At 53.1% G+C, this 13,030-nt stretch overlaps 1 protein-coding gene across 1 annotated transcript; it reads right to left on the bottom strand.

Moving 5' to 3' along the window:
- Window positions 1-183: 183 nt before the first annotated feature.
- Window positions 184-11,325, bottom strand: LMAN1L (lectin, mannose binding 1 like). Its single transcript, XM_090268306.1, is given in 18 exon segments — window positions 184-261; window positions 1,266-1,393; window positions 2,055-2,093; window positions 2,096-2,177; window positions 3,004-3,035; window positions 3,038-3,065; window positions 3,399-3,572; window positions 4,164-4,206; window positions 4,208-4,285; window positions 4,568-4,709; window positions 5,212-5,283; window positions 6,055-6,281; window positions 6,465-6,605; window positions 6,607-6,689; window positions 6,763-6,820; window positions 8,214-8,320; window positions 8,413-8,549; window positions 11,163-11,325. Coding segments are annotated over 18 exon segments (1,812 nt in total).
- Window positions 11,326-13,030: the final 1,705 nt, after the last annotated feature.

The following is a 13,030-nucleotide window of genomic DNA, read 5'->3' on the forward strand; positions in this document are numbered from 1 at the left end:
TGCAGCTTCCCCAAAAGCTGAGGTGTGGGTAGACACTGGGCACCCAGAAGAAAGTAGCTCGCCCTCCACCTCGCAGACACCATCCACTTCCCAGGGATGAGATGTGGGCACTCCTTCAGTGCTTTGAGGTAGGTCACACATGCATGCTGGAGGAAAGCGCTGCCTCCTCAGAGACCCCCAGCACTAAGGATGCATGAGGCAGAACTAAGGGGAAGGGTGCCTGTGGGCAGACAGTCCTGAAGGCTCTTGTCCAGCTCCAGCCTATTCTCAGGTCGGGGAGAAGGTCACTTGAGGCCCTCCCTTCTGGGCTTTTGAGAGCAGGCTCACTACACTTATTATGCTCACTGCACCACAGCATCCTCTGCTCTGGAACCTTCTGGCTCCTTTGGCTTGCCCTATCAGGACCACACTTTCCCCCTGTCATTCAAGGTCTGTCCAGGTGGCTTCAGCCTTATGGCCACCATTGCACTCCTATGTAACACATAAGCCTGTCATCATTGCACCTCATACCTTGGCTGTTCTCCTCACCTGGAGGTCATCCCTTGTTCAACTCTGCTTTTAAAGCCCAGCACACTTCCCTGCTCTTCCAGGATCACCCTTGCCTATACTGATTATTCTTGCTTTGAAATTCCACTAACAAGAACTGTCAATCCCATTTCTATGCTCTTTAGCACACCCTACATCTCTAAATGTTTCATTCATTCAACAAATATCCACTAAGTAGAAACAGTGACTTTGCCCCAATCTTTGTGATTCTGTTTGCCCATTTTCATAAATTGATCCCATTCTTTGCTCTGACAGTTCTTAACTTGCCACTTTTTCTCCAAAGTATTGATTCTTTCATACTTCCATGCCTCTTCTCATGCTGTTTCCGCTGTATTCATGCCTTTACTTACCAGGTTGGAAAACTAGTTGCCTTGACCCACATTAAATGTTCCTTCTAGGCTGATTCCCTGATCTCTCCAAGCTGAGTCAACTGTTTTTTCTCGTACTGTTATAGGTCCTGAGATTTCTGCTATCATGGCACTGACCACATAGGATGTGACTATCATGACTTGTCAGTTTCTCACACTAGAGAGTGATTTCTGTGAGGGTAGGATCCAGATGGTATCAGTGGCTGAGCACGTGGTTAGTAGTGCTTATTGAAAAAATGTTAGATGAGGCAGGTGGACCTGGGCCTTAATGCTCCCCCTCACAAGTCAATGAATTATGCTCTAGAACCAAGCCAGGTAGGTCTGGGAAGTCCTGCCTATAGGAAGGCCAACCTGAAGTGCACGTAGTAGAAGAAGCCTACAGTTTAGATAAGGAGGAAGAACAGAAATATGCTGGGCTGCAGGCAGAAAGAGGCCCCTGGGGGCTGGCCAGGTAGGTAGGGGTCCTTGGCTACTGCTTTCTGAAAAGAAAAGTTCTAAGGTCCTGGATCAGCTTCTTACTGAGAAGGAAGGAGGGAATCTGGGCCATTATGGATTCTGTTTTCCTCTCTCAGGCTTTGGGGTGCTCTGGCTTTCATCCAGGGCACTTGGAGAGAGGGCAGAGGATGAAGCTGCCTGCCTGACTCCAGCTTCCATGTCTCCATCTGTGGGAACAGCTTGGAAGCCCTGGGGTCTGGGATCATCAGGCGACCAAAGGTTCTTGAGATGAGAGAGAAAAAAAAAGTAGAGAGCAAATGACAGGGTAGTGGTAAAGGCAAGAAAAAGAGCAGGATGGGGCAGGGATATGGGACAAGTGGGTTGCTCTGAGTCATCCTGGGTGCAGCCCACTCCCATTTCTCTTCTAGTCATTGAAGGAGTTGGACAAAGTGGTCTCCAGGGTCTTGCTGGCACCAAGAGTTTGTGGGATTCTCCAGAGAGCAGAGAGGGCAAAGAGAAGATGAGATATGTCCCTTTGTGCACGTGAGCATACACACACAGATACAGACACAGGTGTGCCTTCCAGGGGTCGCAGGAGAGGAGGGCTAAGACAGGAGGGCCTGGGGGTGCAGAAGTATTGTAAAAAGGGGCTGAGTCCAGATATCAGGGGTGGAACCCCCATGGTGCCCCTCTCTTCTCCCTTACTGCTGGGCCCCACAAGTCCTTCTGCAGGAGGCCCAGGTCTGAGCCAGCTCTAAGAAAGGGTGCTCGATGCCCACAGGCAGATAGAAGACCTGGGCTCTTGAAGCCATGTGAGTTTCTGCATCCCTGGTGGGTGTGGAAACCAAGGGAGAGGACTCATTACTTCTCTGGTTGCATCCAAACTGCCTAACCACTTCTCATAGTTCCCAGGAGCAGCACCTGGGTGGGGGAAAAGGCACCATCCATAGGACCCCTTCTTTGGGACTGTTCTTACCCCAGACTTCCTTCCTTGATCTTGAGACAGCTTTAGCTTCGAGAAAGATCTCCATAAAGATTTCCGCCCCTGGGACCTCTGCCCTTCACCCTCAACTCCCAGGGGATTTAGCTCTTTTCCCTCATCCCATCTTCCCAGTCTAGAAGTGGGGACAGGGGTTGAGCTGCGGCCACAGCATTCAGCCTGAAGCTTCCCCTGGAATCAAGGTGGTCCCCTGCCCCCATGGCTCTATGGGTAGCTCCAGAGACCTGCCCTAGAGTCGGATTCTGGGAGACTGGAGGGGCAAAAGGAAGTCAGGGACCCCCTATCACAACTAGGCCTGGTCTTGGTTGTGTTCCTTCCAAGAACCTCATCAAAATGTCCCCTCCTTCCAGGATCCAGATGGGATCAGGGGCTGAGCACATTTACTAACCCTCCATGTGATGGGAACATTGAGTAGGGGCCCTCATGCTTTTAAGCTAGGACTTTCAAAACTTAAAAAGTTGATTCAATTAAATTCAGGTCAACTTGGCAAACCTAACTCTGCCTTAGCTCCTCCCTATGTGCCCGGCTTTGTGCTGGGTGCTCACGAAAGGATGGAAGGAATCAAGGGCTGATGGAGAAACTTCAGGCAGAGAAGCAAGTGGTGGAGTGGGGCTTCTCTTCCCTATACTCTCGTGACCCCTCCTAGCCCGGTGCCCTCAACTCATCTCTTGCAGGTCTTGGAGCAAGTCTACTGTCCACAGACCAGGTTGCTGACCTTGGCAGAGTCATGCAGAAAAGCAAGTCTCTTGTATAGGGCCTGGGCACAGCCCATCTGTTGTCAGAGTCCACTTTTCCCAGGGCCCGCACTCCTCTTCCTTCTAAAGACCTTAATAGATTACTGGGCCCCCCTCATTATGGACCCATTGAGTTTATCTGACCCCTGTCCGTCTTGGCTTCTGGATTCCCCCTCCTCTCAAACCCCTCACCCTGAGGGTTCTCAGAAACCCCCACAGGCAGTGGCCATTGCTGGGGTTTCTGAGAACCCCTCCACTTTCCAGAAGTAGCTCTGCGCCTGGGACTGCCCAGTTCAGTCCTCTCCTTCCCAGTACCCCCAGGGCACAGTCCAAATTGTGACCAGTGCCAGTCAACTCCCAGTGCTTGGGCCCCTGTCTTGCTGAGTGACCTGGATAGGAGTGGGGTGGATAGAATCTGGCAGGAAGGATCCTGAGCCTGGAAGGAGGATTAGAGAGATCTAGCCTTGGAGTGTGGTGCCCCACCCCTCTCTACTCGACTCCAGTAGCCCAGCCTCAACTGCTTTGGCTGAGGACACAAGATTCAAACCTCGAGCTACCAGAGCCCAGAAAAACCCACAGGAGTCGCTGGCCTCTTCTGCCCAGCATCCAACACCTTGGCTGAGTTCAACTCTCAGGCCCCAGGCTGGGCATGCTGTGGATCATGACTTCCTGGGGAGAAGACAAATGTCAGTGGAGGAGATGAAACAAGGACTCTGAGCATTAAGCAAGCCATGTGTGAATCAAGTCCCATGTGGAGCTACATGCAAATTAACACCCAGTCTATTTTTGTCACTTGTCTACAGACCCATGTCCAAACACCTGGCATCTCCTCTCTCCAGCCCCAGTTGTGAGGCTCCGTGGGCATACCCCCCTGCACAATCCCCTGCCTGGCAGACCTATCCCATCCTATGACCTGCAGCATTTCACCCCGCCCTCCTTCCCCTCTGGGCTTTGGGGTGCAGTGGTTCCCAAGTATAGTGCTTGTTCTTCTTTCTGGACCCAGGAAGCCACCGGTGCCTGGGCTGCAATCCCAGGGAGCTCAGCTTCTCAAGCTGTGTGGGCACTCCAGGGGCCCGCCACCCAGGCTCCCCGGTCTGGGGACCCCAGCTGCTCTTCCAGTTGCTTGGGCCATCTGCTCAAAGAGAACCTGCAGGATCTGGTTGTATCTGTTTAATGTCTCTTTCAGGTCAAAAATTATTTCCCTTGGGGATTAGTGCAGGGCTGGGACAGCCAGCTAGCTAGGGCGGGGTAACAGATCCTATCTATTGGGGGCTTCTTGGAGGGGGTGAGCTTGGAGGCTTGCCTTCTGCCTCTAAGACTCTCCCCTGGAAAGATGTGTCTGGGTGGTGGGGTGGGGATAGGAGAGAGCACCTAGGCCTCAGGGACCGCTTAGATACAGCCTCCATCTCCTCATTGGTTAAAGGATTCCTGATGTGAAGAAAAGAGGATCCTATGATACTCAAGTGGACCCCTGCCCCACCTGCCTGCTCTCTGGGCCCCTACCCTCTTCAGAGCTCAGCTTTGGAATCATGTCTTCCCTGGAAACCAGGGCCAGCCTCACCCATTGCCCTTCCAGCTGCCTCACCAGGCAGAGCTGCTCCATCTCCAGGAAGGGCTGCAGTGGGGCTTGGAGGAGAAAGATAAAGACTTGGGCCTGAAACCTATGGGAGATATGGGGACTAGGGGAGACCTCCTTACAGGGTTTCCCACAAAGAAGTCCCCCTCCCTGACCATATGTTCACCTCTGCCAGGGAAGAGACCTGCTTCTCCCTCAGCTTGGCCATAGGCCCTGCAGTCAGTCCGTGGGCCTCTGAGCAGTGCAGCTCTCCCAGGCCACAGGCCTTTGTCTACGCCACTCCTCTCTGTCAAGCTCATCTCCTCCAGGCAGCCTTCCCTGCTCCCTGGCTGGCTAGGACCTCTTCTCTGTGCTCCCATAGCCTCTAGCCAGCCGGGGAGGGCTTTGAGAACAAGGCCTGGCTCTGGGTCTGCCCCCAGCACTGCCCAGCACAGGGCCTGATGAAACTCAAAGAACTGGGAGAGATAATGGTTGGAATGGCACGTCTGATGGCATTTGGGAGGGTGGGGGTCCCTGGGCTGCCTCTCCCCCAGCCCTCCCCACAAGGCAGACCCAGGGGTGACATCACCTCTGGACCTGGCTCACTCAAACTGAAGGTCAGAAAGGACGAGACATCATGGTTGTCTGGAAAGGGGGCTAGAGAAGGCGAGGGAAGACCTGCTCCCCCAGCAGCCCACGTGGTCAGTCCTCCCCCTCCCCACCAAGACTGCACTATATTTCAGACAGGCAAGAGGTCTGCTTGGCCTTAAGCAGCTTTGACCCTTTTCTTACTTACGTCATAAGAAAAGTGAGAGACAGAAAAACGAATGGGTGGGCTTTGAGGGTTACCGCCTGCCAGAGGTGGGCACCCGGTTAGTAGGAAAATCAGACAACCCTGAGCTAGAGGCATGGGGGCAGACTGAGTGACACCCAGGGTGCTACTGGCAAGAGCGACCACACGGGAGGCATCTCTTGAGCACGGCTCTGACCATGTTCTCTCCTCAGAAACCTTCCATGACTCCCCAGTACCCAGAGTCTAAAGACTGAAGTCTTGGCATTCACGAACGCCCACTGTCTGATTTCACCAGCCATGGACCTCTCCATGGACTCTTCATTACATCCTCTTGCTCCATTTCCCTAAACGTCCCTGGTGGCTGTCCCTCTTCCACCTGCACCACAGCTCCCAGCTAGGGGCACTTATGGGGCCAACACGGGAATAAAAATTTCTCATGCTTTATCCTATCTGAGACTTTCAACAACTCTGCAAGGCAGACAGGAGAGTACTCATGACTTGCCCAGGTCACTGAGTGAGGAAGTGGCTGGCCCCACAACCAGTGCTCCTTAAGCAGGTGTGTGTGCTCAGGATGATTCATTAGGTGCCGTTCCTCTGCTCTTACCTGCCCATAAGGCCCTCACCTGCCAGGGTTCTGGTGGCTGCTGAGATCCCAAAGAAACTTCCACAGGCCAAAAGCAGGGGACCCACATCGACGCAGACCAAATCCAGGTCTCTGGGAGAAAGGCTGCTCTTCAAGGATACCTGAGAGGTACAGAGGGAGTGAGCACCTTGCAGATGGAGCCCCCTCCTCTCTCCTTCCCCAGCAGGGGAAGTTCTCCCCAACTCTGAGTCTTGGGCTCCCCTGGCCCTAAACAGGGGCAGGGTGTCAGAATGGCATGGGGAGTTTGCAACCTGACTTCATGCTAGCCCTCACAAGTATGTGCTTTGGGCGACTTAGGATTCTGTGTAGGGAGGAGGATCGTGTGTATGTGTTGCCCTTATGATCCAGGGACCCTTTGTGGTGTCACAGGCCACGGGCTATAGACCGCACAGAATCTCCGTAGCTCTGAGCTCTGTAATCTGCACACCCTGCTCACTCATAGAACCTGCAAAAACAGAAGAGGCTGTGCCTGAGTAGGACTTGCTCATGGGCAGACTTTGCTCCCAGTAGGTGATATGCACCCTGAAGCCAGTTCCGGAAGTCCTGGTAACAAGAGCCCAGCACCTGACTGGCTCCATCACTGTGGAGACTTGGAGCCCAGTAGGGCCATAAGGACTCAAGGCCCAGACAGTGGGGGTGGTCCCAGAGGCCATTCTGCCCAAGGACCATTTCCCCCCAACTAGAATACCTGCTCTGGGCCATATCCCTGGGCTCTAGCTTGACTCCCCCTTGCTATGGTCTGGCCCCTTAGCAGAAGAGCAAGCCTGCCTGGCAGAGTGCCAGTACTTGGAGTTTCCAGCAAAGCATCTTTCTGTGACTCTTCCCAAGGGGTGTAGAGGCTGGACCCAAAGTGGGTTTTGCCTGGAATCCCCCAGGGACACTACTTCTTCCCACTGCTCCTCTCTCTGTCCCCTGTCCTTAAACTCCAAGTTCCCTCTGTGCCTCTGGGTATGGCGTCTCTTTACTGTCTCTCTGCCAGGCTTGGACCGTAGCAGGACAGTCTCAGGACAGATGATACAAGATGTGTCCTAGTGGATGAGGACAATATGACCAGTCCCCCTGCCTTGCAGGACTGTGCACCAGGCCCTGCGGAATTAGGAGAAGGCTGTGGAACCTGAGAGTTCCTGCATTTCTCTGAGCACACACACTGTTCATAGCAGAGTGCCTGTCACTGCCCGCTTCAGACCAGAGGGAGGTGGCACAGAAGCCAGCTCTGAGCAGAGCAGCCCCCTGCGTGTGCCTCCTAGCTGCGACCTTGGGCAAGTTACCTCACCTTCCCAGACTCCCACTTCTTCATCTTTAAAATGAGGGTAATAATTAAAACTATGTCACAACATTATTCCAAGGATTAACTAAGACAATGAATGTGGAGTGCTTGGCACTGTGCCTGGCATACAGTAAGCTCTGCTCCATAAATGTCAGCAATTATTCTAATTGTTAGGAGCTAAGGAATGTTTGTGAGAGAGAGACACTGAGGAACAGGCCCAGTTACTAAGGAGGCAGTGGGTGGGGAAGGAGGGGCAGGCCTGTCATCTGGAGAAAGGGAAGGGCGTGGCAGGTAAGCTGACTAGGGGGCGGGTGTGGACCCTCCATACAGGCAAGCCCAGCCCCAAGTCTCTGGTAGGTACACAGCTGTGGAATCTCAAGCAAGTCACTTCACCTCTCTGGGACTCTGTTGTCACCTGTAATTGGGGACTAATATACCCCACTTCTCAAGAGTGTTGGGCATGAAAGTGATGTGAATGAAAACACTGAGCACAGGCCTCACCTGCATCATTTCACTTCCTTCACTGATCTGCAGCTGTCAGGGTTAATGAATGGAGAAGCCCCTGGGTTGGCTCCCAGAGGAGACACAGCTGGGACTGAGTGGGCGAGAGTCCCAGGGAGGAACTATCTCTGAGCCATCAGCTCAGATGAGCAAGGAGGGCACAGCCCTAGGAGAGGTGGGCTCCTGGTCAGAGGCTGGGGCAGGGGCATGAGTGGGCGGTGTGGATGCAGCCCGAAGCAGCTCAGAGGGGTGTGCTCTTCATTGGCCAGCACATGGATGGCAGGGCTGTCTCCATGGGAGGTGACAAGAAGCCTGAGCTGTCGGCACAAGGAGGAGGGTGGGCAGGGGGCAGGCAGGAGATCGGCACTCACCTGGGTATCTGGGCTGAAGAGTTGAAGAGGACCCCAGTGTCATCCCTGCAGGCAGGCCCCTCCAGGATGGAGCTGACTTGGCCCCTACCCAGGGTGTGCCACGTGGCCTATGGGGCCCAGCTGCTCAACTCCCCTCTGGGACACTGGAAGCCTGGGCTCATCACACCCCTCTCTGCTGGGCCTTGGTGGGCCCACTCACCATGCCCTGGGCTCCCTGGTGCCCTGGCCTAGTCACCTTCGTCTGCATGTCCACCTCCAAGCCAGAGAAGAGGACAGGAGCTCCACTTCAGTTCCACACGGATGGGGTCAGCACTTCCTCCAGGCCCAGGATGGAGACTGTGGACCAAGGCAACTCAGAGCCTGGGTCCCACCTTCCGCTCCTCCCATTATTCTCTCTCATTGGCCTGGCTGGGCTCTGGGAGGAGGAAGCAGATGCCATCAAGGCCTGCCGTTAAATACCAGACTGGCTGGTCAGATCCAGGAAGGAATCCACTGGAGAAGTAGGTACTGGAGCCCGGCATGGGCTGGCAATGAGTGCCAGACCAACGCAGAGCACTGTGCCTGCATTCTTGCCTGACCTTCCCACAAGTCTGCACTGTGTTTTGACCAGACCCCATTTAATAGATGAGAAACTGAGGCTCAGAAAAGTTTCAGGCAATAAGTGGATTGGAACGCAGCTCCATCTGACTCCAAAGTCCAAGCTTCTTCCACCAGGAATAAGAGGGCTTCGTGTCCAACCCTTTCTGTGTCTCAGATGAGGAAGCAGAGACCCAATGAGGGAAAAGGACTTGCCTGAGACCATAGAACACCAGAGAGCACTTCAAGAGAATAGCCACGTGGGGTGCCAGTGTGTCCTGGTGAGGCCAGTGGCTCCCTGGTGGGGAATGTAAGGGAGAGCACTCCAAGCCGAGGAAAGCATGGAAGCAAAGATGAAGCTAGCCTGCAGGACTGAGAGGAAAAGGTGAAGGGTGGAGTGTGTGCACGTGTGTGTGAATTATCATTGGTGGAGGTGAGAGGAACGAAGGAGGGAGGAAAAGGGAGAGAAACTGAGGCAGGATTGGCAGGAACCAGGGGAAGGGAGAACAGAGACCCCACACCAGCTGGTTCCCCATCCCTCCATCCTGCCAGCCTGGCACCTGGCCCAGGGCCCACTCCCTGCCAGGACTTTCCAGAGACTGCTATTCCAGACTGTTTGCTCAGCAAAGGCCAGGGCTGGAGGCAGGGAGGCTTGGAGGCTGCAAGGCCAGAAGTCCTGGGGGGCACCTAGAAGCCACCACTGGCTCTCAAGTGACTTGCAAGAGGCAAGATTGCCCACTTTCTACTACACTTAGTCATCAGCCCTATGTGGATTGTTCATGGGAACTGCCCCAGACTGTGAGCTCCTTTGAGCCTGATGCACAAAGGGACATGGGGGAAGGAGTCCAGTAAAAAGATCAATCAATGAATGAATGGACAATGAGCCTACACTGGGTGATTTGCTCCGCCATAGGGTCTGTGACACCCTGGACTTGGCAAGGCCCAGAACTGAGTGTGGTACAGGCCCTATCATCCTGGCCTGGAGGCAGAGCCTGGCTTGGTGCTGGGAGAAATAGGCCCTCCTTTGTTTACTTCCTTGTGCCTCTGTGACCAGGATTGGGCCAAGACCTCGAGATAGGGCCTGTCATCCTAAAGGGGTATTTGTTCTGGTCTCAGTCAGGAATAAGTGCCATTTTTCAGAACTTACATCTTATAGACACAGACATTCACAGTGGATCTGCTCCTTTTCTTTGCTTAGATCCATGGCTCTGCTCTGAAGGGTGGGCAGACCTATGCTTTGGCAACAAGCCACATTCCTGGATTCATTTAAAAAAATTTTAAGATTTATTTTAGAGAGGGGAAAGGAGAGAGAAAGAGAAACATCAATTTGTTGCTGCACTTATTCATGCATTCATTGGTTTAGTCTTGTATGTGCCCTGACCGGGGATCAAACTTGCAACCTTGGTTCATAGGGACAATACTCTAATCCTCTGAGCTACCTGACCAGGGCTCCCGGGCTCATTTTATGCCTCAACCTCAACCCTAAGCTTTCTTCTTCTTCTTCTTTTTTTATTTTTTCAAATATTTTATTTATTTTTAGGGGGGTGGGCAGGGAGGGAGAAAGATACATCAATCAGATGCCTCTCATATGCGCCTCAACAATGGGACCAGGCCTGCAACCCAGGCATGTACCCTAACTGGGAAGTGAACCAGCAACCTTTTGGTTTGCAGGATGATGCCCAACCCACTGAGCCACACCAGCCAGGGCAAGCCTCATTCTTCTTACTCATTCCTACTATAAGCTCCTTTCTATTGTATAGGTCCTTGTAAATCCTCAAAGATCTTTTTGAACAAGTTTAGGTAAAAGACAGACTCTTTGTAGGTCTGGGTTTGGAAGGCTCTGAACACAGACCTATGAGCTAAGACACTCTCATGTCTGCAGAGCTGGTCTCTCTCTGGCAGAACAGCTGGCCATGAGGGTGCCCCATTCCAGGCAGTGCCCTGGTTCTCATGGATGGCCATAGGCCCGACGGCATGGAGCCAGGAGGCTGGAGGTTTGTGCTGGTCCAAGCTGCTTTGTGTCTCTGTGTCTGGGACTCAGTATGTGAGTGTGTGTTCATGGGTCCAAGGGGCGACGTAGGGGGCGTGAGAGGCCCCCCAAGGAGAGGCAGACTGAATAGATGAGAGAAATCCTAGGGCAGAGAAGGAAAAAGGCAGAGAGGAGAAACTGAGGCTGGTGGATAGAGGTGTGGTGTAGTGGGTGGAACAGAAGACAAGCCTAGGAGGGTTTCTGGATCACTGGCACTGCCAGCCCCAGCCCTGAACCCATCTTTGGAAGAGGCTAATCCTCATTGGTCTTAGGCACCCCTAGTGGTTATTCACACTGGCACACTGAGGAACCCTGAACATGGCTGTCCCCACCCCACCCCTCACCTCCATTATGGCTCCATGACAGTATTCCAGACCCAGGCAATGCCAGCCTTGGCCCTTTGAAGCTGAAGAGGATGGTCTGCCTCAGGACTGTGGAGCGGGGTAGGGGGAGCAGGAGCAAGAGGAGAAGGCAGAGCAAGGAATCAGGACCACTGACCACAAGCATTGTAAAAAGATCTGTTGTCTGGGCCCAGGGTGGATCTCTAGCTGGGAGGCAAAGGAGGGGCTCCAGGGATGGACCAGGTGGGAAGGAGCTGGGTACTGAGCGGGAGCTGGGTTTTGGCACTGCACTCACCCCCCCCCCCCCTACACAGACATCAGGCCCCGACCCTCCCTCCCTTCCAGGCTGCCAGTTTACCAGTCTGAGCTCTCTGCCCCTGCTCCTCAATTCAGGCCATCTTTCCACCTTCCCTCAGCTAGGGACCTCAGGGATCACAGAAACAAGCCCACCCTTCAGTAGCCTTGGGCTCTCCTCTTGGCTCGGGACGGGCCTCCACACACTGTCTGCTGCCTTGGTCATGCAGGGGAGTGTCCTGACTGTGTGGCCAGTACTCACCCCAGCCTTCCCTGTCCTGCTCTTTCCACTGTTCTACCAAATTCCCATAGGCTCATGCCTCCAAGTAGCCTGGTTTCCTCCACAAATTAACTATGTGAGAAATAGAAGGAGATCGAGCAAACAAATGCAGCGTGTGAACCTTGTTTGAAGCCTAATTTTAACCAACTAACTGGGGGGTGGGATGGGGAATGAGACAATTGGGGAAATTTGAACAATGGATATTTGATTGAATTAAGGGATTGTTAAAAATTTTTTTTGAGTAATAACAGTATTGTCTTTCGGAGAAACATACTGAAGTTTTCTGGAGAAATCGATATAATGATTAGGCTCTGCTTCCAAATATCCCAGAGCCTAGGCTGTGTGGACGGCACAACATTTGGCCTTGAACTGGTAACTAACTGTTCAGGTTGGATGGGGGTTATTATATTCTTCCCTCTACTTTTATGTTTGATAATTTCCACAATAAGCACATTTTTACAAAGTAAGTAATCCTATATTCCAAGTATTTCCATCTAAATAAATGTCGGTTTTCCAGAATCTCATGTGCCAAGAATTCTAGATAGCTGAAATTTACTGTACTTTGTAAGTACCTGGTAGGATTCAGTTACTGAAGCTCTACAAATTAATTAAAATCAAGGCTGTAAATGGAAAACTTTAGAAATGCTAAAAGAAAATTTCATTTTGCAACACTAAGCCCTCAGCAACCTCCACCCACTTTCTCATGCACCTGCACAGCCAAGTTGTGGAGAGGTGGGCTGCACACTGGGCCCTGCTTCTCCACCTCGCCCTTGGTCTTCCAGGCTCCTACCCACTGGGTGAAAACTCCTCCAGCAAGGCCTGGCAGTGCCCCTTGTTCTCTGTGCCTAGTGGACACTTCTTTAACCCAGTCTCTGCAGTGTGAAATGCCAAGGATGTACATTCCCCTCTCCCCACAACCCCTGCCCCATGTTCTGAGACACCCCACCCTGGGTCCCCCAGAGCTTCTTTGCCACTGCTCCGCCTCTGCAGCCCTTCCCCTGGGGCATCTCTCCTCACTCACCACATGTTCCCTGACCAAGCCTGTCCAAGCCCATGGCTGTGCCATGACTCTCAAATCCCTACTTTCAGCCCATCCTCTCCCTGGAGACTCAGGCCTGAATGAATGTCCAACTCTGCAGGCCACAGCTCTGCTTGGGTGTCACAGAGGCCCCAGATGCCACATTGAAACCAAACTCCTCTTCTCCAACCCCTGGTCCATCCTCTTCTATGGTTGGGGTCTTGAGGGTGGCACTCTCATCTTACGGAGCCAGAGACTGGAACCCCTCCGAGATCCCTT

The sequence above is a fragment of the Furipterus horrens genome, unplaced genomic scaffold (assembly GCF_987537825.1).
Source record: "Furipterus horrens unplaced genomic scaffold, mFurHor1.1.pri manual_scaffold_3, whole genome shotgun sequence".
Lineage (NCBI taxonomy): Eukaryota > Metazoa > Chordata > Mammalia > Chiroptera > Furipteridae > Furipterus > Furipterus horrens.